At 46.5% G+C, this 25,611-nt stretch overlaps 1 protein-coding gene across 2 annotated transcripts in view; it reads left to right on the top strand.

Moving 5' to 3' along the window:
* Positions 1-23,739, top strand: part of PGLS (6-phosphogluconolactonase) — a 33,350-nt gene extending 9,611 nt beyond the window's left edge. For both annotated transcript variants that reach the window (XM_044279147.1, XM_044279146.1), the window contains exons 2-6: positions 1,483-1,744; positions 17,175-17,282; positions 18,882-18,983; positions 21,474-21,614; positions 22,998-23,739. In XM_044279147.1, the coding sequence (XP_044135082.1) occupies positions 1,490-1,744; positions 17,175-17,282; positions 18,882-18,983; positions 21,474-21,614; positions 22,998-23,132 (741 nt within the window). In that variant the 5' untranslated portion in view covers positions 1,483-1,489 and the 3' untranslated portion in view covers positions 23,133-23,739. The remainder of the gene's footprint in view (positions 1-1,482; positions 1,745-17,174; positions 17,283-18,881; positions 18,984-21,473; positions 21,615-22,997) is intronic.
* Positions 23,740-25,611: the final 1,872 nt, after the last annotated feature.

Below are 25,611 nucleotides of genomic sequence, written 5' to 3'. Positions count from 1 at the left end.
AGGGTCCTCACTCCCAGTGTATCAGTTGTATATTAGCCGGTAACTTTGTGATGTCTTTTTTGTTTTCTACGTGAACCCTCTAAATTGTAAAGCGCTGCGGAATATGGTGGCTCTATAGAAATAATAATCTTTATTATTATTATTATTATTATTATTATTAGCAGCCATCAAAAAACATGACGGGTCCTATTTTGGCAGTTTTTACGGCCAGGTGGACCCCGTTGAAATCAATGGCCCACTTTTTAATGGTTGTTTAGACAGAAGTGCACCTGTTTAACTGGTGTTAAAAATGGAAATTAAAGGACATTTCAGGGGTGACTTAGTGACATTGGGAGTGTCAGGTCCTGCTGCCTCCATTGTGGAGCAGATAATCTCTCTTGTGCAAGTGGATGTTTTTATTTTGATTTATTTTTTATTTTAAGGGGTTGTCCGGGTTCAGAGCTGAACCCGGACATATCCCCATTTTCACCCAGGCAGCCCCCCTGACGTGAGCATCGGGGCAGTTCATGCTCCGCTGCTCTCTTTTGCTCTGCGCTGAATCGCGCAGGGCAAAGGAATTTTCTGGAGTTCCAGTGACGTACCGGGCTCTCCATGGGGCTGCCAGGCGGAGGCTTCCGCCCAGCAGTGAGCCCGGTGACATCACCAGCACTGATGGGCGGGCTTTAGCGCTAGCCTAGCCCAGCGCTAAAGCCCGCCCATCAGAGCCGGTCTCGTCACCGAACACACTGCTGGGCGGAAGCCTCCACCCTGCAGTGTGTTATTGTAAATAAAAGAGCCCTTGCCCTGCGCGATCTAGCTCAGGGCAAGGGAGAGCATCTGAGCATAAACGTCGAGCTGGGGTGGGGGGTGCTGCTGCCTGGGTGAAATTATGGGTATGTCCGGGTTCAGCTCTGAACCCCTACAACCCCTTTAAAGGATCTGGGGGTGGGGGCCATTATAAATACTGGGGTACTATGTAGAGGGCCGTTGGATATACTGAGGGCACTTCACGGCTTGGGTTAAAAGTAAAAAGCCAGTAAACTACATCCGTTAAAAACAAATGCAAAATGGAAGCAAAAGGGCTGTTACAAATGGATAGATGGGCAGAAAATGGATGCACACACTGGTGCAAGATGGCCATGAAGAACTGACAGTATATCTGTTTTTAACAGCAATTTTTTTACATTTTTTTTTGTGTGAAATTCATATATGCTCTGTATGTTCCTGGTAAACATAGCAGGATCTTTACTCAGTTTTACATAATCGGAGCCATGGGCTGCTTTCACATGAGCATAGTCGCAATCCGTATATGGTCCAGATTGCTAATGTTAATGAACACGAGGCGCATAAACGTTTTTGTGAAATGAAGAGTATTAAAGAAGTCCCGTATTCATCCGTTTAGCTGAAAAATGTCACTGCTCCTTTGACATTCCCAGTTGTAACTGGAACTGCCCTCTAATTAAATCTGCCGTGTAACCTTCTGTCTATGATGTGTCCTTCCAGGTTTGCGATGTCCTCCCATCGTCAGATCCGTGTGTTCCCCTCGCCAGCAGAGCTTGCCCTCTCTCTGTCGCAGCTGCTGGTCCATGAGTCCAGGGGAGTCGATTGCTTCAGGATTGGCTTGTCCGGGGGCAGCCTGGTGCAGCTCCTGAGCCGCGAATTGCCGAAGACCGCGGGTCTCAATACAGAAGGATGGAAAGTGGCCATGTGTGACGAGAGGCTGGTCCCGTTCTCCGATCCCGAGAGCACGTACGGCGAGTACAAGGTGCGTAGTGCTTTCATGAGAAGGCAAAAATGAAAATGGATCCAGTGTCTTAAAATCCCTGATTTTGCGGATCCATTGTAACAATACCGATTCTTGTCTGCAAAACAGACAAGAATAGGACATTGTTCTATCTTTTTTGCGGGACTGTGGAACGGACATACGGATGCGGAAAGCACATGGGGTGCTGTCCGCATTTTTTGCAGACCCATTGAAATGAATAGGTATGCATCCAATCTGCAAAAAATGTGGATCGGATGCTTTTGCGGCCAAAAATATGGTTGTGTGAATGGGGCCTTATCCATTACTAGCTACCGCACATGCGATACGCGATACCGGTAAGTGTTTTTTTTTTTTCTTGCATGATTTCACAAGAAGCTGTTACCTTAGACCCCTAAATCCGCCATTATCATGTCAACTCGTGGAGCTAGGATCGGTGATGGCTTCTAGGCATGTCTGGTGCCACGGAGGATACATATGTGTGTCTGAGAATTTTGTGGTATCCAGGTGTTATTGAAAGTGTATGGGGCTTAGGCTACTTTCACACTAGCGTTAATCTTTTCCGGTATTGAGATCCGTCATGGGGTCTCAATACCGGAAAAAAAATGCTTCAGTTTTGTCCCCAATGGGGACAAAATGTAACTGAACAGAACACTCCAAAATGCATTTCGTTCCGTTTGGTTGCGTTCTCGTACCGGAGAGCAAACCGCAGCAAACTGCGTTTTCCTTTCCGTCCTGGAAGGCGGAGCAAGACGGATTCGGCATGTCCCACAATGCAAGTCAATGGGGACGGATCCGTTTAACTCTGGCACTATCTGACACAATAGAAAACGGATCCGTCCCTTATTGACTTTCAATGGAGTTCATGACGGATCCGTTTTTTCTATGGTAAAGATAATACAACCGGATCCATTCATAACGGATGCAGATGGTTGTATTATCAGTAACGTGTTTTTTTTTTTTTTTTTTTTTTTTTTTGCTGAACCCTGCCGGATCCAGCAAAAATGCTAGTGTGAAAGTAGCCTTAGCTTGGTAATACGGAAGGTGTCTTGATGTATGCTAGATGCCACTGGTGAGGCCTCGCACTTGCCTTGTGTCCTGAGCACCAGTGGCATACATAGATGTGAGCATGCCCTTCTACAAGGATTAAAACTGGGCCATAAGCGGTGCATCCATGGGGAGGACTATATGTATCCTTCATGGACCTGTCGCCATCACCCTCAGCAGTGCGTCACGTACTAGTACATACTTTGCTCTCTTTATTATCTGTACAGCCCCCTTCATCCACATGTATCAGATTTGTGGGCGGACAACGCACGGCATTTTACATTTGCAGCGATTGTGGATGAAGTTTTAATAAATCTCCTCCACACACTAGAAAATGACTTGTGCCATGGATTTTTAAATAAAGCATCGTGTCAGTTCTTTCTGCAGATCTTCACTTCGGATTTCACCTTTTGCAGTGCATAGGGTGTCATTTGTGGCAAATCCGTGACCAAGCATGCAGGTTTTGGCAGTGGAATGTGAACGTACCCTTTAAGGGCTCCCCAGGCATGCCTGTTTTAGTAAATACTAGCATTCTGCATTCTAGAGCATCTTTTATTACAGCTCTTTATTGTGCCGTTCCTCAGTTATTCCTCTTAGAAATGTCCTCTTAGAAATATCCCTAAACAGTCTGAGCAATTATTGGATAGTGTCAGGGTCCATTCACACTTCCGCGACTTGGGTCTGGATCCGTTCTGCAATTTTGCGGAACGGGTGCGGACCCATTCATTTTCAATGGGGCCGGAACGGATGCGGACAGCACACTATGTGCTGTCCGCATCCGCATTTCCGTTCTTGAAAAAAATAGAACATGTCCTATTCTTGTCCATGAAAAGTCATTTTCTATTATAGTGCTGGCGATGTGCGGTCCGCGAGATGCGGAACGCACAATGCCGATGTCTGTGTTTTGCGGATCTGCAATTTGCGGACCACAAAACACCTACTGATGCCTGAATGGACCCTTAGACTGTGCAGGGACACGCTCCATTCACTTGTTAATTTATTCATTCCTTACCAAGAGGAATAACAAAATGCAGGCTTATGAGAAAAGATGTTCAGAGAGACCACCAGTTAGCGTTGGGAGTCTTTATATTTTTTTAATATTTTTATTTGAGACGCAATACATACATCGTACATAAAAACGTACAAACATCATTAAAACATATAGAAACATGTCCTGCACATAGAAGAACAATAGAAACCTTCCATGACCAAAGCATTTTGTCTGAATGTTACACATATATCTTAATCCGGGTTATGTACCTTTCAGCCTAATAATGGTGTTATGTTAGTGTCGTTGGTTCAGCCTACCTAACGTGCCTTTCAATTGCACAGTCAAATACCATTGGGTAAGAGTAAGGGTCCATTCACACGTCCGTAGATCGGGTCCGCAATTATCCGGAATGGTTGCGGACCCATTCATTCTCTATGGGGCTAGAAGGGATGCGGAGAGCACACCATGTGCTCTCTGCATCCGCATTTCCGGAGCGCGTCCCCGATCTTCTGGTCCGCAGCTCCGCAAGAAAATAGAGCATATCCTATTCTTGTCCGCAATTTCTATGGAGGTGCCGGCCGGGTGTATTGCGGATCCGCAATGCACTACGGACGCGTGAATGGACCCTAAAGCGTCTCATTATTGTTTCAATTTCTGAGCTAGGGAGGATTTGCACTATGGAGCTGCTCCATTTCCAACTTTCCTTCACTTCCCTCCTTACGCCTCTCTGCTTCTCTACATTCCAGTGACAATAAACCTTTCAGGTTTTGCAAGATTACCCCTCTTGAGGGGATGGAGGGCCGCAGCCAATTTTGCAAGAGACATCTCTTAGTCACCAAGCAAATGGCATGAAATGGGACCGGTAGCCTTTGTTCGGTTGGGCCCTCACTGCCCGTCTCCTCCCAGTAATGGAAGAGATAGATCATAGGTCTTAGAGGAATATTGAGGTTCCAGATATCTTTGACTTTTTGTGCTACTTGACCCCATAGAGAATAGGTCTAAGGGCAGGCCCAAAGACTGTGATGCATTTTTGGCAACTTGTTTGTCTATTTGGTCTGCTAGGGGCTGGTGGGAAATTGAAAGCATAGATGGCATTATGCATTATCCTAAAATGTGCGTCTCTCCAGGTTTCATTTGGTATTGATTTTCTCAGTGCCCACCAGTCTTTCAGAATCTTGTCCCTCCTCCCCCCCCCCCCCACCTCTTTATCTTCCAAAACCTGGGCCCATGGTCAAAATGGCAGTGGGGGCAGCCCATCCCCTAAGGCTTCTCTGACCTGGGAGTAGAGAAAGGTTATGGATTGGGGCCCTGTCCCTCTCAGTAAGATCTTGTCAAAGCCGTTTCGATTGTCCGATCTCTCGAGAGAAACCAATCTATTAGTGAGAAATTTCCTGACCTGGGCAAACTGGATGCCCTGGAAGGGGTAAAGTTTGTATTTGTCGCTGACCAGGCCCGGTGCTATAATAAGGCAGACCAAGCGGCCGCCTTAGGGCGCTGAGAAGCGGGGGGGGGGGGGGGGGGGGGGGCATAAAAACTTTTTTTATTTTATTTGTTTTTTATTAATCACTTGCATGCCGCCGGCCTCCTGCAGCTGTTCTCCTCTGTGTGGTGGTCCTAATATCTTCTATCTGGGCTCCCGAGTCCTGACAAGTTGTTTGAGGACCTTTCCCACACTGAAGCTGTGTCACGTGTCATGGCAGTGATTTCCCGCTGAGCCAATCACTGGTCTTACACATGAATTTATACACAACGTTATTAGAGGGGGGAAATGTGACATGGGGGGGGGGGGGGGGGGGAGAAATGTGACACAAAGGGGATGATGTAAAAAGCAGGGGGTGATGTGACATGGAGGGGGAGAAATGTCCCATTTCTCATCCCCCTCCATGTCCCATTTCTCATCCCCCTCCATGTCCCATTTCTCATCCCCCTCCATGTCCCATTTCTCATCCCCCTCCATGTCCCATTTCTCATCCCCCTCCATGTTACATCACGCCCTCCTTTTTACATCACCCCCACCGAGTTGTGTGTGTGTGTGTGTGTGTGTGTGTGTGTGTGGGGGGGCGGCTTTGTGTGTGCAAAAATCCTTGCACCGGCCCTGTCGCTGACCCCCTTATGTGTCCACCACCTATGCTCAAAATCATGCATCATATGTTAGGCTGTGCTCTCCATTCTTTAAAGAGACCACTAATCCTACCCTGCTCAAATTCTGGGTGGCCCCATAACGGTAGGTATTTAAATAACTTTTGACATAAACGGAAATCTTTTCTAAGAGCCCTCCATGCTGCCCAGGTGTGTCTGAAAAGGGCTGAATTCCTGAGATACAATCATATATTCCGCATATTCATTCCCCCTTTTATTTTTAGGGCCATGAATTTTTTTTTTTTTATACCTATTCAAGGGCGTCTACCTCGCCACAGAAAATGTGTCATTTCACTGTGCAACTTGGCTATATCCTTTATGTTTAATCAATAAGGGCAAAGTCTAAAAGGGAACCTGTCATGTGGATATTTGATTATAATCTGACTAATTTATATACAATCATTAATTAAAGGGGTTCTGCACTTTCAATTAACTGATGATCTATCCTGTCCTGGGTGTCGGACCCCCGCCGATCAGAAGCTGATGATCTATCCAGAGGATAGATCATCAGTTAATTGAAAGTGCAGAACCCCTTTAATGATTGTATATAATTAGTCAGATTATAATGCCTTCTCAAACGCCGATCAGCTGTTTGAGAAGGCAGCAGCGTTCCAGCAGCGCCGCGGCCTTCTCACTGTTTACCGCCGGCTCGCTGGCCCACTGACGTCACGACTTGTATAAACTAGAGTGGGCGCGGCTAAGCTCTGTTCACTTGAATGGAGCTTAGCCGCGCCCACTCTAGTTGATACAAGTCGTGACGTCAGTGGGCGGGCGGCCCGGCGGTAAACAGTGAGAAGGCTGCGGCGCTGCCTTCTCAAACAGCTGATCGGCGGGGGTCCTGGGTGTCGGACCCCCGCCGATCAGAAGCTGATGATCTATCCAGAGGATAGATCATCAGTTAATTGAAAGTGCAGAACCCCTTTAACTACTAAAAAGTACCTTAGATGTATTCACTTAGGCCCCTTTCACACGGGCGAGATTTCCGCGCGGGTGCAATGCGTGAGGTGAACGCATTGCACCCGCACTGAATCCGGACCCATTCATTTCTATGGGGCTGTGCACATGAGCGGTGATTTTCAGGCATCACTTGTGCATTGCGTGAAAATCGCAGCATGCTCCTCTTTGTGCGTTTTTCACGTAACGCAGGCCCCATAGAAATGAATGGGGTTGCGTGAAAATCGCAAGCAAGTGCGGATGCGGTGCGATTTTCACGCACGGTTACTAGGTGATGATCGGGATAGGGACCCGATCATTATTATTTTCCCTTATAACATGGTTATAAGGGAAAATAATAGCATTCTGAATACAGAATGCATAGTACAATAGCGCTGGAGGGGTTAGAAAATAAATAAATAATAATTTAACTCGCCTTAATCCACTTGTTCGCGCAGCCGGCATCTCTTCTGTCTTGTTCTGTGAGGAAAAGGACCTTTGATGACGTCACTACGTTCATCACATGGTCCGTCACATGATCCACCACCATGGTGATGGATCATGTGACTGACCATGTGATGAGCGTAGTGACGTCATCAAAGGTCCTTTTCCTTACAGATGAAGACAGAAGAGATGCCGGCTGCGCGAACAAGTGGATTAAGGTGAGTTAAATAATTTTTATTTTATTTTTTAACCCCTCCAGCGCTATTGTACTATGCATTCTGTATTCAGAATGATATTATTTTCCCTTATAACCATGTTATAAAGGAAAATAATACAATCTACACAACACCTAACCCAAACCTAAACTTCTGTGAAGAAGTTCAGGTCTGGGTACCACAGTCAGTTTTTTATCACGCGCGTGCAAAACACATTGCACCCGCGCGATAAAAACTGAACAACGGAACGCAATCGCAGTCAAAACTGACTGCAATTGCGTACCTACTCGTGCTGGTTTGCCGCAATGCATCGGGACGCATCTGGACCTAATCCGGACACGCTCGTCTGCAATGGGCCTTACTGGTGTGACAGATGGTTACCTCATAATATACACACAAAGATGATGCATACCGCATGCTAATGAGCTGATTTGAGTCCAGCGTTTATTTAATTAACAGCTATAGCCACTCCCCTGCCCACCTGCTGCTGATTCATATGGAAAAAAAACCTGTCAATCTGCAGCCTGTAGGCGGGGTGAGTCAGTAGCTCATAAATATTCATGACTCATCATTATCAGCTGGAGCTTTTCAATATAAGATGATGGCAGATTGACTGGGTCAATTAAAGAAAGTGACCCAGCATTTTGCTAAGAGAATCAGTCACTTATTTATGTTGCCCTTAGTTAGGACACCATAAAACTGGTGACAGGTTCCCTTTAAGGGGATATACAAGTCTTGAGAAGCTCATCATTTTAATTAAATGTATCCTTCCCAAGAGTGATAAAGGTAGGTTGTGCTGTTTACGTAGTTCTTGAACTATCTTATGGATTAGGGCAGTATAATTAAGCTTGTACAGAGAATCCGCCATGCTTCCCACTTTAATCCCCAGATAGGTTATACTGTCTTTCGCTATTGGTATTGCACATAGAGACTCCTGGTTGGCCATGAGACGTTCCCTCGCTGTAACTGTAGGAGTGCGCACTTGGCTCTGTTAAGTCTGAAGCCTGAGAAGTTTCCAAAATCATTGATGCTGTTTAGCACACCTAGCAGCTCCTCCCGGGGTCGTTCCATGAACAGCAGAACGTCATCTGCGAAAAAAAGACTACTTTCAGCTCAACATTCCCTACCTTAATACCCTCAAATTCTCCCCGGGTATTCGGATAGCGTACCAAGGGTTCCACTGCCAAGTTGAAGAAAAGAGGAGACGGGGCAACCCTGCCTGGTGCCTCTATGCAAAACAGAAGGGTCAGACAAGAAGCCCTGGGTGCCTATTCCAGCTTGTGGGTTGGAATAGAGCTGTTTCAGATACATCCTAAAGGAACCCATCATCCCCAGTTTGTCCAGCACCCGCCCTAGCCTCTCCCAATGTATGTTGTCAAATGGTTTTTCAGCATCCAGTGTGACCAGGGCCGGGAGCAGAGACCCCCCCCCCCCTCCTCTCCGACCTACTGCATCAACAGCCGCCAGGACTCTGCGGATGTTTGTGACCGCCGATCTCCCCTTCACAAAGCCGACCTGTACTGGGCTGATAAAGCTCGGGAGGATTTGAGCTAGCCTATTAGCCATAAGTTTAGAGAAAATGTTCAGGTCTTGGTTGATAAGGGAGATCGGAAGGTTTGCCCTCTTTTGGGAGCAGTCTAATGTGGGCCACATTCATCTGCGGTGATAACACCTCCCCCTGCAGAATCGCATTACCCACCCATGACAGTAGTGGCATAACTAGAGTGTTATGGGCCCCAGTGCAAACTTTGGATTGCCCCCCCCCCCCCTTCCAATTCATACAAGGAGGCGGCAATTTTTTATTTATTTTTTTACACTAAGCTCACTGCATGGCTAAACTCACCCAGTCCTAACTAATAAAACCTGGTCCTACCTCATCCAGAGTGTCGCTGGCGTGATGTCCGCTGGATCCAGAGAAAAAATCACCAGCAGGGGGCGCTGTGCTGGTCCTGTTAGACTGAGCCATGCCAATGTATAGCAGGGTAATCTAGGACATTTCCACTAAGTGCAACCACACAGTACTAATGCCCACATTGTGGCCCCTCACATTTAATTTAGCCCACCTTGTGGCCCTTTCACAAAAGTGATGTCCTCCTTGTGGCCCCTCACAGCAGTTATACCCACCTTTGTTCCTGTCACAGTAGTTATGCCCACTTTTGTGTCCCCTCACATTAGTTATACTAGATATGCCCAGTTATGTGCCCCCTCACAGTAGATATGCCCAGTTATGTGCCCCCTCACAGTAGTTATGCCCAGTTATGTGCCCCCTCACAGTAGTTATGCCCAGTTATGTGCCCTCTCACAGTAGTTATGCTCAGTTATGTGCCCCCTCACAGTAGTTATGCCCAGTTATGTGCCCCCTCACAGTAGTTATGCCCAGTTATGTGCCCTCTCACAGTAGTTATGCCCAGTTATGTGCCCCCTCACAGTAGTTATGCCCAGTTATGTGCCCCCTCACAGTAGTTATGCCCAGTTATGTGCCCCCTCACAGTAGTTATGCCCAGTTATGTGCCCCCTCACAGTAGTTATGCCCAGTTATGTGCCCCCTCACAGTAGTTATGCCCAGTTATGTGCCCCCTCACAGTAGTTATGCCCAGTTATGTGCCCCCTCACAGTAGTTATGCCCAGTTATGTGCCCCCTCACAGTAGTTAGGGCCAGATATGTGCCCCCTCACAGTAGTTAGGGCCAGATATGTGCCCCCTCACAGTAGTTATGGCCAGATATGTGCCTCCTCACAGTGGTTAGGGCCAGATATGTGCCCCCCTCACAGTGGTTAGGGCCAGATATGTGCCCCCCTCACAGTGGTTAGGGCCAGATATGTGCCCCCCTCACAGTGGTTAGGGCCAGATATGTGCCCCCCTCACAGTGGTTAGGGCCAGATATGTGCCCCCCTCACAGTGGTTAGGGCCAGATATGTGCCCCCCTCATAGTGGTTAGGGCCAGATATGTGCCCCCTCACAGTGGTTAGGGCCAGATATGTGCCCCCTCACAGTGGTTAGGGCCAGATTATGTGCCCCCTCACAGGGGTTGGGGCCAGATTATGTGCCCCCTCACAGGGGTGGTTGGGGCCAGATTATGTGCCCCCTCACAGGGGTGGTTGGGGCCAGATTATGTGCCCCCTCACAGGGGTTGTTGGGGCCAGATTATGTGCCCCCTCACAGGGGTTGTTGGGGCCAGATTATGTGCCCCCTCACAGGGGTTGTTGTGGCCAGATTATGTGCCCCCTCACAGGGGTTGTTGTGGCCAGATTATGTGCCCCCTCACAGGGGTTGTTGTGGCCAGATTATGTGCCCCCTCACAGGGGTTGTTGTGGCCAGATTATGTGCCCCCTCACAGGGGTTGTTGTGGCCAGATTATGTGCCCCCTCACAGGGGTTGTTGTGGCCAGATTATGTGCCCCCTCACAGGGGTTGTTGTGGCCAGATTATGTGCCCCCTTACAGGGGTTGTTGTGGCCAGATTATGTGCCCCCTCACAGGGGTTGTTGTGGCCCCCCTTTTGCCTCCATTCTGCAGCTTTATGGGGGAAAAAAACAATCAAAAAACCCCATATACTTACCTTCTTCCCTGATGACGCGCTCCCACACTCACATCGCGCTGCTTGCTGTGCTGGAGGCTGATTCCCGAGCTTTCAGCGTTCCTCCCACAGCCAGAAAAGTGAAGCAGGGAGTGGAGAGGGCTCCCTGCTTCACTCTGGAGACAACAGTCAAAAACTGTCAGGTGAGTGCGCGCGCCCCCCTTGCCTCTGCGCCTAGCCCGCATATTATACATGTTTAAAGCGCACTCTGACGGGGCCTGGCATTGTCGCTGTACTTCATGCCGGGCCCCGTCAGAGCGCTCCCTTTACATGTGAGTGCGGCGGTCCCCCTCCCCCCGCCGGGCCCGGTCGCACACTCTGTGCTGCGATTATTACGCCTCTGCATGACTGGGTAGATGAGACCTGCACTTTCAATATTTTGTAAAAGATCTCCTGAGTATCCATCGGGTCCCGCGGCCTTATCGCCTGGTTGCTGGGTAATTGTAGTTTGTATCTCTTCTGCCATGATGGGCTCATTGAGATAGCCTAGTTGTTCAGGGGTCAAAACGGGAAGATCTAATTCCTCCAGAAAATGTATTTCTCCCCCTACACTGCTCTCAGGCTTGCAATACATGTTTGAATAATAGTCCCCAAAGATCTTCAGGATTTCCAAGGGGTTTGACTCCAGGGCACCTCCAGGCCTGTGCAGCTAAAACAAGGGACATGGTGGGGGACGTCCCCTAGCTAAGTTGGCCATCAATCTCCCTGCCTTGTTCCCATATTTATGGAGTTCTAATTCCCATTGGGATTTGTAGAAACCTTCCCTCATATCTGTCCATGTTTCGAAATCTCGTCTTGCCTCAATCCAGGCTTGTTTATGCTGGGGCGTTTGGGTTTGTATAAACTCTCTATATGCCTTTTGAACCGCCCTGCTATCTTTAATATATTGGGTCTTGGTTGCCTTTTTAAGTCCTGCTTACATTTGTAATCAGGCGGCCCCTTATCACTACCTCACCCGCCTCCCAAAACAGTGCGGGATTGGAGACATGTTCTTAATTTTAAGTACTATACTCTAGCCACCAACCCTGCACCAAAACGACAAAGGATTCGTCTTTCGCTAGGAAAGATGGGAACTGCCATATAAACTCTGCTCCCCTCGGGACCGTGTCCGCCAGAGTCAGGATAACTGGTGAATGATCTGAGATCACCAGATCTCCAATAAGTACCTCCTGCATCTTAGATATCAGCTGGAAAACTGTGAACCAGTAATCGATTGTAGACCATGAGTCGTCAGGATGCGAGATCCTCCACATGTCCTGCAAGGATGTGTCCTCTAGGAAGGCGGCCAGAACCCAGCCACCTGCTTTCATAGTGGCCTTAGGGTCACCTGCCTGTTTGCGATCTTAATTTGGGATTGCTACTGCATTAAGATCACCCCCCCACTATCTTGTCCCGTAAGGGATCTTGCAGAAGCCTGTCTCTCAAGGATTCAATAAAACGCTTCTGAGCCACATTTGGGGCGTATACATTATAGAGACTGAGTTCTCCACTTGGGTCGGTTATCTTTAAAACTAGCACTCTTCCTTCATCTGTGGCCTGAGCCTGCACTTTATGGACTAGGTTTTTGTGTATTAGTGTAAGCACCCCTGCTTTACCTTGAACTGCTGGAGATCCATAAACCTCCCCCACCCAAAGCTTAGCCATTCCTTGTAAGTCAGATCCTATGAGGTGGGTTTCCTGCAGAAGGCCGGTGTCCGCTCCTAGGCCCTTGAGATGACGCAGCACCAACATGCGCTTCTGCGGGGAGCGCAGATCTTTGACATGCCAGGTGATTATTTTAACCATTATGTCATATAAGACATTATCACCTCGCTGTGCAGACTCATGTAGGCATAGAAGTAAACAGCAAGAGCTAAACAATAATAACTCCAACAGAGAGAAAAAAGTAACATTATGAACCAAGCGGTAGTCCCACTGTAAAGAGAAGAAAAGTCGTAGACTTCCTTTAATTTTTTTTTGTCTGGTATCTCACAACACTCCATTCCCTGGACATCTTGGGGAAGAAAAATACCTGATGTGACAGTACCTTCATAACTCGATGCCACATTAGGGCGTATCTGTGGATCCTAGTAAGAAGTCCTTCAACGCCCATGTCACCTTTTCTCCTTGGCTGGCGGTGTTATGCGCTCCATCCCCCGCTTTGTTTGACCCGGTGATGAACCAGGTGAGTTGCACAGCGTGGTTCTTGGTCCACTTTTGTCTACTCCCTCACGATCTGATAAATATGGACCCTGAGCGAAGAAGGCTTCAAAGGATTCAAAAGTGTTGATCGATCCATCTGCACAGCTGAGGCGCAGCGCTGCTGGGTACACTAGTTGAAATCTGATATTGCGTTGAAATGAAGAAGTACAAACCCCGCTGGAGGCTCGTCTCTTTCTTTTTTTTTTTTTGTCACTACTGCAGAGTAGTCGTTGAACAGCATGATTTTATGACCTTGGAAAGTCAGTGGTTCTTTGCGAGCCCAATAGGCTCGTAAATGTCCTCTTTGTCTCTGAAATCTAGGTACTTCCTGATGACCTGCCTCGCTCTCCATCTTTTCTCTAGGTCCAGCTGCATCATTTAAGCTAGGTCCCAGTCTGTGCTCGTTCCACTTTTCGTGGTATTGATAGGCGAAGACTCCAATATGGCTCATATACTTTGTCATATTGCAAGGTGCTTTAAAGGGTCGGACATTGACTTATAGCATAGCTATCCTCCAGTAGGTGGCACTAGTGAGGCAGCATTCATCCTCCTGGGTGAGAGTAAATTTTACATATCCTAAACTATGCAACAGACACTCCTATTTAATAATCTGAACTTCCCCTTTAAATTTGAGACTTCCACTGTTGGTAATACTGTCCTCATCCATACCCGGGTCTCACCGGTGAAACCTTTCACAAACGAGGGTAAGTTGTGGTGTCATTTGGGAAGTTACACAAGAGGCGAGCAGTGTGCACGGCTCATGGACATGGTCACAAGCTGAGCCCTCACCTGTTGCATAACAGTCTTATCCGGTGAAAGTGCTGTCTATCGTAGAAATGAAGGAGAAAGTTGTGAAACGCTCGCTGGACATTGCTCTCCACTGTGGTGAGGGCTCGGAGGTCATCTCCTGCTGGACTGTGCACTTCAGCTCTCTACTTTATTCTGCGCTCATCCTGACATTCATTTTGCAGTGTAAGATTGAAAAATGACAGTATTCCCCTTTAAGAACCTGGACGTGGTGTTTTTATATGCTTACACTCTAAGAAGTTCTCCAGCAGCCAGAATGTGTTTGTCATCATCGCTGCGGGACCTCGGAGGTGAGGACATCATGGCAGGTTTTCAGTAGATGTTAAAGGGCGTCTGTCAAAACCTACCACTATGTCAAACGGTCGGCAGCTGTCGATCCGTCCTTGATGTTTCTGGAATCTCCGTCGTTCTGTCAATCCTCCCCCCAAAAAAAGATTTTTATCACATGCAAATTACCCCCATTGAGAGTGCAGTGTGGGTGGTGCTGTTGCACCCAGAGGCTCCCCCCCTTCTTCTATGCCGCTCCCCCACCTCTGTGATGGACAAGCCAGGCAGTCCCTGAAATCTCTCGGGATTGTGTTCTGTACATTCGCAGTAAATGTCTGCCCGGCGGTCCCCATGCCTTTACTGCGCATGTACAGAACACGATCCCGCGAGACCTCAGAGACTGCTTGTCCTGTCCATCACAGCGGTGGGGGAGCGGCATAGAAGACGGGGAGGTGAGCCTCTGGGTGCAATGGGGTGTAACAGCACCACCCTCATTGCACCCAGAGGGTAATTTGTCTATTATAGAAGTCTCTTTTTTAAAGGATTGACGGAACGTACGGAGATGCCAGAGACATCATGGGACGTTGCCTACCAGTTCGGGCTGTTTGACATAGTGGTATGTGGTGACAGATGACCTTCAAGCCAAACCAAAAACAAAGGAATCGGCCGAACATCTAATGTGTATTGGGGTGCCTGTTTTTTTTTTTTTCCCCACCAAGGCAGGCAGTGGAGGAACAGAAGGATCAGGCTGTTGGATTTCAACATGTCCAGTCCTCTCTTCTCAACATAGACAGCTTATTCCTCTGTCTGCACTGTAGACACATGCATCTCGCTGAAGCCAGCATGCACGTCTGAAGGTGTAGCTGTTGAGCTCTGATAAGTGCTCGGAGTATGGCCATATTTACTGTTCCCAGAGAGGTTCTGCAGCAACTTGGTCAGTGCATCAACTCCTAAAACACATTACAAATGCTGCAGAACTTCTCAAATAAGAGGGAGGGGGGGTGGGACTTCATGTCCGTGTGTTAGAATTTCTTTTTCTGGTGATAGGTTATGAGGTCCCTTTCCTCTTCTCTAAGAAGTTCTGCAGCAGCTGAGGAGAGTATTATAAGGTAAATTGGACCCCCCTCTGCTGCTGTGAAGATGAGGAGACCTTCTTGTCTAAACCTTTTTTTTATTCACTAACTTCCCCTTTCCCTTCCCTTCTTAAAGAGGTTCTGTAGCAGCTGAGGCAGATGTAAGCTTCATCTTGGTAAATGAAAAGAAATGTAAAATGATGCAGCAGACAGTCCGCTGACCTTATAATGCACAAGGAAGGAGCTTGACTTGACATATAGTTCTTCCTGTCCAGAAGAGGTTCTGCAGCAGCTAGAATAGTGCAGTGTATTATACAACGAATACTCAAGCTGGGGCTGAGAAAGGGGAACTTCCTATCAATCACTTTGAACTGACTGACGGTTTAGACAAACCCATCTTGTTATTAAGAAGTTCTGCAGCAGCTGGGACAGTGGAGTAGTGGAGAAGCTATGGGAAATGGCAGAGGTTTCATGTGCCCCCGGACCCTGGTGCCAAGAGGCCCCATTAGAAGACACAAGTATTATCATGGCACATGGGAGTGGGGGCTGGGTACAGGTTTTGCATTGGGATATATGGCAAATCACCTGGAGGTCAGTAATAGAGTACATAGCAGGGATCAGCAACCTTCAGCACTCCAGCGGTGGTGAAACTACAACTCTCAGCATGCACACTTCGCTGTTCTCAGAACTCTCATTGAAGTGAATGGAGCATGCTGGGAGTTGTAGTTTCACCACAGCTGGAGTGATGAAGGTTGCTGATCCCTGGTGTATTGCATGTATATAGCCAGAGGCAGTTTTTTTTGTTTTTGTTGGCCATACGCATCCCTCCGAAATGATAAGGATCTGCAGTGCAGGACTTTCGTCTCTGCTCAAAAATCATGTTCTGAGCGGACACCGAATGGACCCCATTATAGTCTATGGGGTCTTTAGGCTCCGTTACGCTCAGTTATCTGCAGAATCCGTTCTTTCCGTTCTCCTGCTCCTCAACGGAGCCGGAGAACGGCAAGGAGAAACGGTAATGTGAAAGGAGCCTTAGGCTACATTAACACTCGCGTTTTGTGCGGATCCGTCTTGTATCTGCACAGACGGATCCGCACCAATAATGCAAACGCTTGTATCTGTTTATAACGGATTTGTTTGCATTATTCATTCAAAATAAAGTCGAAGTCAAAACGGATCCGTCTTGACTTACACTGAAAGTCATTGGGGGACGGATCCGTTTTTAGTTGCACCATATTGTGTCAGTGAAAAACGGATCCGTCCCCATTGACTTACATTGTAAGTCTGGATCCGTTTAGCTCTGCATAGTCAGACGGTCACCAAAACGCTGCAAGCTGCGTTTTAGTGACGGTCTAAAAAAACGCAATGGAGACCAAACGCAGCCAAACTGATGCATTCTGAACGGATTCTTATCCATTCAGAATGCATTGGGGCTGAACTGATCCGTTTTGGACCGCTTGTGAGAGCCTTGAACGGATATCACAAGCTGACCCAGAAACGCCAGTGTGAAAGTAGCCTTGTCTGAGCCACCTCAAAGGCTGCAAGTGTCAGACGGGGGCTGCAAAAGGCAGATTCCTAGAATGTGACCACAGTCAGGCCTCCAACCCGCTCTTATGGTCACACTGGTCCTGGTGAACGTCTTGTATTACAACCACAGCGGGGAGGAGGATGGAGCCTGCACATCTACCATGATATGGAGACGGTGGTTGGCAGGATGCTCCATCTCTGTTCTCACCCACATTCATCCCCTCCTTCTCACAGCGTCAGCTCGTTCCTCTCGGCCTCCTGTCGGAATCGCAGTTTATCGTCATCGATCCATCACTGCCCGTGGAAGATGCCGCCGCTGATTATGAGAAGAAGTTGCGAGAGGTGAGAACCCGGCGGCTGTGCTACAGTCTGTCAATGGATGCCCTGGTATGTCTATTCCATGGGGGGAAGCTTGTCCTCAAGTACATCCACCAGTCACACACTCCTGTTGTCAGAGGACCCGTCACCTCTCCTGACAGGTTTGTTTTTGTAAATAATTGCATCCCCATTAAATAACACTGAAATAGCATTGTGCTGTTCCTCTGTTATTCCTCCTGGTATCATGTGAATAAATTGACCACTGAGCATGATCCTTCTCCTATCCATTGGGCGAATCACTACACATTATTGATTGTCCACACAGATGGTAAGGCGGGGATGGTAATGCCCATTTCTGAGTTTATTCCTCCAGTTTCCGGAGGAACAGCAGAGGAAAAACACAACACAAAGTTCTAAGTTAAATGGACTTTATGGAATTTTAATATTGATGACCTATCCTTGGGATAAGTCATCAATATCAGATCGTTGTAGGGAAGGCCGCACCATGTGCAAGCGCAGTCTTCCCTTCATTATTTACCTGCCCGACTTCGCAGCAGCGAGCAGTGTAATCTCAAGCCTCCCATTCACTTTTATGGGATGTCTCCTTCCTATTCAAGTGTATACTACAGAGCTGTCCCATTGAAGTGAATGAGACGGCTTATAATTACACTGCTGTCATGTCGATGGCCGGCAAATAAATAATGAAGGGAAGGCTGCGCCCTCACGGAGCACAATTTTTCCTTCAACCAGCTGATCAGCGGGGGTGCCTGGTGTAGGACCCCTGCCGATCTGAGGATAGGTCATCAATATTAAAATCCTGGAAAAACCCTTCAATTTATTTACTAAAACATGTCAGGAGAGTTCCTCTTTAAATATCTCATTGTGTCCATGATGGGTCCCTAGCAATGTTTGGGGTAAGGGAGCCACGTAGAAAATTTGTCAAGTCTTGGTGAGTTTCTGCTGTTTTGCCTTATGTCTAGAACTAGCCATAGACGTTGAGATGTTCCTCTTCTCATTGATGACATAATTCGTGTCACATCTGACGGCAGCAAGTCACCTCTCCTGACCAGCTCTGAGAACGCTCGTGCCAAGGTTTCCATGTCTCTTAGTTATGTTTGGGCTTCAAAATAGTCATGGTACCTCCTATCTGTACTGCTGATTAACCAAGCTGGCTCGCTAGGGGGCAGAAGCATATGGAGTTTGGTCCCTCACATTTTTCTCAAGGGGCCCTTCTTAAAAAAAAAATAAATAAGGGATTGTCCAAAGCAGAGAACCACTTTAAAGGGAGTCTCCTATAATAACACATTTCTAATAGGTCAGATCGGTAATATATAAATCTGTCTGGAGACAGGTCAGAAGTTGTCAGCAGTGGTGGCCCTTAAAGTGTGATCATACTGATCGCTAGAACGAAGGAGCTGCCAGTTGGCCTATCTCCCCTTCATTCAGGAGAGGTGCAGACGGGCCAGGCTTATACTGAGTGACCCCAAGAGATCACGTTTTATAAGTGTAGAATCCTAGGTGAACATCCATGGCCCGATCTGATCACTTCATGTTAATTGTACCCTACTGGTATGTTCCCTGAGGCTGCCATTGCTTATTTGGAATGTTGTTCTTCCACCTTAGATCTTCCCTGGGAATGGCCTTCCGAACTTTGACCTGCTGATTTTAGGAATTGGGCCAGATGGACACACGGCTTCACTCTTTCCAGGACATCCTCTTCTAGAGGTAAACGCTCCCACATAAGCATCTGATGCCACACACCATGCAACCAGTGACCTTACTATGGGCAATCTCTGTGATTTCTTTTACTTTTCTTGATAGATCTTTATACTAATACATACTGTACTAGACGCATTCACTTTACCAGCTTTGACTCTTTTTGGGGTTCATAACCTGAGATCATCCCTTGCCCCCTCAATGAAGAATGAAGGTTCATGCTCTTAATAGACCAACTAAATTTCTGCCCAGCAGCATCAGCGCAGAAGTATATCCTTGAGTTGTCCTTTTCATTGCTTACATTTTAGGGTTTATACAACTTTTTGATCCTTTTTTGTTCCGTTTCTTGGGAACCAGATGAACAAACCCCACCACCACTGGCATTGTTAGGCCCTTTATGGCTGAAATAGCAATCACTGGCATCCCACTATTTTAACACTGGGGAAGGGCCATGGTGTCACATATGGAAGCCGCTCCCTCCAAAACCACTTGGATGTCGCAGTCGCTACTTACTGCATCTAAGAGGTTAAACAGCTGAATCGATCGGAGGTTATTCTGATCCCGGACATTAAACAGCAGCATTTGCTTGTCTCAACATGGATCACCTGGGGGAATTTATCATTCTCCCCACTCCAGTTTTCTGCTGTAAAAAAAAAGGTGCAAACCTAACGTTTGAGACTTTATAAATGCCACTGTGCCTACATCTAGGGGCAGGTGGTGTTTCTGGTGTAAAAAAATACCAAAATCTCCACCAGCTCGGAGAATGCACCTAATTAATTGCATCCTTCGCAGCACAGGGGATATTATAGACCAGCGTGAAATGCTGGTCTATGATAAATTCCCCTTAGACTAGGCAGCCGTAAAAAAGGCACATTGGTGGTCACCAAGGGGTTAAAGCTCTATACACATCTTGGTAGGGGTCTCCATTATAAATAAAGTGACGGATCCATCATGCTAGAGACACCAGCGGCTCCCGACTGATCCCATTGACTTAAAATTGGGTCCATTGTGTTGTCTGCTATTTTGGCAAGAAGTATAAGGTTCAATTCCTAGAAATCAATGGAGTATGAAACCTTAAAGGGAACCTGTCACCAGTTTTATGGTGTCCTAACTAAGGGCAACATAAATAAGTGACTGATTCTCTTAGCAAAATGCTGGGTCACTTTCTTTAATTGACCCAGTCAATCTGCCAACATCTTGTATTGAAAAGCTCCAGCTGATAATGATGACTCCTGAATATTCATGAGCTCCTGACTCTCCCCGCCCACCTGCTGCTGAGTGACAGTTTGTTTCCATAGGAATCAGCAGCAGGTGGGCAGGGGAGTGGCTATAGCTCTGAATTAAATATACGCTGGACTCAATGACATCACGCTGGACTCGAATCAGCTCATTAGCATGTGGCATCTTTGTGTGTATATTATGAGGTAACCATCTGTCACACCAGTAAGTGAATACATCTAAGGCACTTTTTAGTAGTTAATGATTGTATATAATTAATTCAAGTACTTAGAGAGGGCTCACCTACTGCTCAGGCAATGAAAGGGTGCACCTACAAAAAGGATTCACCCAATCCTTTAAAAAATATTTCAAAAAGAGGTAAAGATAGTAGGGCACACCACCGCTTGATGTCACACGGATATTTATTATAACATATACTGTCTAGAACATATAAAACACAATCAAATACGGTAAAATTGTTAAAATATAAATACTAAAATATAGTCATCAATACAAATCAAATGTAAGTAAATGGATTCGGCTACGGCCGCAAATTTCCTTATATGATGGTAGCTTCAATACATGTCTTTGAAGATTACAATTCAATCCTATAGTTAATTCCAATGCTGTTTAAAAAGTCACTTGTATCTATGTGTTTTAACACTGAGTTGTGGCAATGCCGCAGAAAAAAGAAGACTTCTACCGGAGTGGTTTTACTCACTATTTTTACTCACAAAAATAGTGAGTAAAACCACTCCGGTAGAAGTCTTCTTTTTTCTGCGGCATTGCCACAACTCAGTGTTAAAACACATAGATACAAGTGACTTTTTAAACAGCATTGGAATTAACTATAGGATTGAATTGTAATCTTCAAAGACATGTATTGAAGCTACCATCATATAAGGAAATTTGCGGCCGTAGCCGAATCCATTTACTTACATTTGATTTGTATTGATGACTATATTTTAGTATTTATATTTTAACAATTTTACCGTATTTGATTGTGTTTTATATGTTCTAGACAGTATATGTTATAATAAATATCCGTGTGACATCAAGTGGTGGTGTGCCCTACTATCTTTACCTCTTATTGTATATAATTAGTTAGATTATAATCAAATATCCACATGACAGGTTCCCTTTAAATACAAGACTTGGGGGAGGGGGGTGCAGCTGCAGTTTTTCTCCCGCAAGGAATGGCGCCAGAAATGTTTGCTCACAGGACCCAGACGAAATATTGGTTAATGTCCCATAACTTCCATGTTAACTCTTCCTCCTCAGGTGACAGATAAGATTGTGGCTCCTATTAGTGACTCCCCCAAACCTCCTCCAGAGAGAGTCACTCTCACACTCCCTGTGATCAATGCAGCTAAAACAGTCGTTTTTGTGGCCACTGGAGAAGGCAAAGCCACGGTTCTGAAAGTAAGTTACTTGCTGACTAGTTCTTCACAAATACATTTATCTATATACACTCATTACCAAAAAATAAAAATAAAGCACCAAGAAGGAGTTGTTGGAATGACACTTTCTATGTGATTGCAGTGGTGATACATGGAAGTGATTACAATATTAGAGCGAAAGGAGAAGTTTATTGGGGGAAACTGTACAGTTGAAAGGAAGCTCTAGTACCCTGTTGGGTCACCTCTAGCCTGGATACAGGATGAGATACGGCCTCTAGCCTGGATATAAGATGAGATACGGTTGGACATGGAGGCATATTGGTTCTGTATGGTATTCTGTGGCACATCTGCAGGTGGGCCTGTAGATCCTGCACACTACTAGATTGCTGAAGCTGGCGTCCCAGCTGGGGCCATAAATGCTCGGGCAGCCAAGGTAGTGTTTTAATCTGGTGGAGATGTTTGTAGAAACCCTTGTGTGTGTGGGAGAGCATTATCCCGCTGATAAATACCAGTTTGAAGCCTTGCCATGAGAGGAACACGTGGCTGTCAGATGTCCTGCACATATCACTGAGCTGTTAGTGTCCCTCGTATCACTACTAGGGGTGACGGACTGTGACAGATGGGGCAGTATGTTGCTCCACAGCAAAGGCAAGAGTGAAGCGCTCACTATGAGATCTCCATACTGAAACCCAACCACTGTGGGATCCCAAACAGCTCCAGCCCATAGCAGTCCAGGTTTCTTGTTCACAACACCCCTGCAAACGGTGGCTGGCTGTTAATGGCAGGACACGTAATGGGTGCTAAATTTCCTTCTGCCAAGTATCTGGCAATGGCCCGGGCAGAAACAGGAGTGTGTAATGAAGGTGCCATCTATGTCTGAATGGTGGACAACAAAACTGTGGGAGCTGCTTCTCGCAGTCCAATGATGCTCTCAAAGCCTGTGAACTGGGCAAAATGTCTTTGAGTGCATCATAGAGGCTAGATGTCTTCCAGTCAACGATCTCTCACCAAGAGACTTGATGGACGTATGTCTTTTTTTTTCAACTGTATTAACTATGTAACTATGTAAGAGGTACACTAACCAAAAGCAGCCTCTGAGAGCCTTTTTATAGGACAGCAGGGATGCACGTTAACGCCATCTTGTGGCAAGCCCCAATGTCTAATCAGAACATACTGTACCTGTAATCATTTACATATCTGCCTGAGACATAACTGCATGCCAAGTTCTGCAGCAATATGACATTTTGGGTGCGTTATTTTAATTTATTTATTTTTTACAATAATTATATATATGTACCCATAGGTCTCTGTGATTCCCATAATTCCTTTGGGTCCTTTTCGAAGGCTCATCCCCGACTTTCTTGACCAGTAAAATAAACCTTAACATTAAACTTTTGTCTGCCAGCGTATTCTGCAGGAGGAGTCTGATCCATTGCCGGCTGCTCGGGTCCACCCGGTGAACGGTAAACTGCTCTGGTTTCTCGATGAACCTGCGGCTCGGGATTTAACTTGTCCTGTGGAGAAACACTCAGTCCTGTAATGTTACTCTTAAGAAGGCCAGCATCCGGAGCCGGTTCAGAACCAGAGTCCGGAGCTCCCCAACACTTTATCCCTGGGTCTACCAGGGCCACGGGCAGAAGCAGAGAGCTGGACAGAGCAGAGCTACAGATCATAGTCAAGCCAAGGTTAAGTCAGCCACGGGCTGATAAGAGTCACACAACCAAAACAGCTTATACATAGTGATGGTTCTGAAGATTGTGATGCACACGGGCGCCATGACTTCCTGGACCAAAGACAGAACTGGAACAAAAGCCAAGGATGCTAATCACTTCAGCCACGGACAGAACTGGAATCAGGACCAGGAGAGATGGCCATGGAAGTAGAGAGGAACCCATAGAACCATAGCCAAAACCTCAGACCAATCCACAGGCAGGAACCAGAACATGAAGCCTTGCAGAACTGCCTTTCATAACCGTACCCTCTTTATTCTTGACTCTGCCCGCTGTACCCTTTGACGATCTGTCCCCCTCTCACATCTGCCTCCTGCTAGGATTTGCTCCTCTGTGTCAGACGAGCCACATCTTCCAAAACGTTTGCACATTCCGAGCGTGCCACGCGAGTGCACAGTAATAAAATGCTAAGCTGTAGATCTGCTGTGTGTATCTTACATGTATATGGCGGTGTGTCAACTTTCAGGGGCATGTATATGGGGGCGTCAGGACTCAATGAGCCAACAGCTATTGAAGGTGTATTGGTACATTTGGTAGATTTATGTAATAGCTTGAAATTTCAGAACCAAATACTAACATTTGCACCCACAATAATCAGCATGACAACGGTTTATACCAAAGAGGAGCAGCCTGATGTTGCTCTTATTTTGTTTGGGCCTTTGGTCCAGTGTACCCAACCTCTCTGGAAAATTTCTTGTTGTACCCCGCCTATCAGGGAAACCACCCTGAAAAAAGTCACTTGATATTTCAATCCTATTAAAGGAAAAGAAGACTGGCGTTGGGCGAGTATCCATCTCATGAAAGTCCTGATGTGTATCCTCTCGAGTTGTCTTCTCCATGTTCCTTAGGGGATCACAGTCCTGTAGATGTAATGTAATAGCAGTACTACTTAGCTCCGTAACAGGGAAGACCAAACACAACAAAGGGTCTTAATGAGCCCTCATAAGCATCAGAGCTGCATGTATCCCAACAGTAAATGCTTTCAAACTCCAGGTGCCGAGTCCATGAGAAAGGACTAAGGTATGGTTGATGGAAGACTGTCCAACAGGATGGTACCATGTCGTAGAGGAAAGAAGCAAGGCGGTGTACTAAAGCCTACAGAACGTAATGACTCCTGTTAATTCTCAGCGTCTGGTCATTTCATAAGGTGAGCAGATTAAGGAGAGCTTTCAAAATGTACTTCTTTGTTGTAATGTATTTATGTGGTCTGCTGTGTCTATTCTTATGCCCCTCTGAATTCCCTAGATTAAGTATTGCAAATACAGGGTGTGATCGGGACTGTCCTTGTTTTGAAACTTGAGGAACTTTTTTTTTTATAGGGGTTGTCTCACTTCACCAAATGACATTTATCATGTAGCGAAAGTTAATACAAGGCACTTACTAATGCATTGTGATAGTCCATATTGCCTGCTGGCAGGATAACATTTTACATTCCATGATACACTGCTAGTTTCCAGGGGTTACGACCACCCTGCAATCCCGCAGTGGTGGACGTGCTTGCACACTGTAGGAAAAGGTGTCCGTCTCTCTGGTGGTCGGGATTGTGGGAGCGCACATAGGCACTTATGCGCAGCAACTCATGACCCAGCCACTGCATATCTGCTCTGAATGGAAAATAAATCCAGCCAGCAAAGGAGGCAATATGGACCATCACAATACATTAGTAAGTGCCTTTGTCTACATGAAAAATGCCATTTGCTGAAGTGAGAGCACCCCTTTAATCCTAATAAATATTACAAGAAAACAATTATGAGTACATATTTAAAGGGGTTATCCTCCTAGGAGCCAACAACCCCAATAGACGGAACCAAAAAAACACCTGGCTGCAGATTTGCTGTTCCCAAGTTGCTGCCCCGTTCTTGGCTGCTTCTAGTCCCCGCCAGACCAGAAGTGGCTTGGTCCTGTGACTGCTGCACCACTTCTGATCCGTTGAAGACCGGAAGGGCCATGAACGGGGCAGCAGAGTGGGAACAGTGGGGCTGCAGACAAGTGAGCATGTGTGGAGACTTTTAAATTACCTATCCTTCTTACCCTAACCCCCTCCCACCACCACAACCCACCGTTCCTCAGGACTGTAAAAGAATAGTACAAAAAAGCATAAAAATGCTACATCTTCGGCTTCTATACTAGAGAAAATGAAGATTTACATGGTGCCTCTCGAAATCATAGTGCACCCACGTAATATTCCTTGTCATTTAGAGCAAGAACCATACTTGGTGGGTCTCCTCTGGTTCATAGAGAAGGTTCTTGTTTGAGGAACTCCCTCTCTTTTCCCTCGATGTACCCTGA

The sequence above is a fragment of the Bufo gargarizans genome, chromosome 2, assembly GCF_014858855.1.
Source record: "Bufo gargarizans isolate SCDJY-AF-19 chromosome 2, ASM1485885v1, whole genome shotgun sequence".
NCBI lineage: Eukaryota > Metazoa > Chordata > Amphibia > Anura > Bufonidae > Bufo > Bufo gargarizans.
Note: the sequence above shows the minus strand (reverse complement) of the source record. Positions and strands in the feature narration are given on the sequence as shown.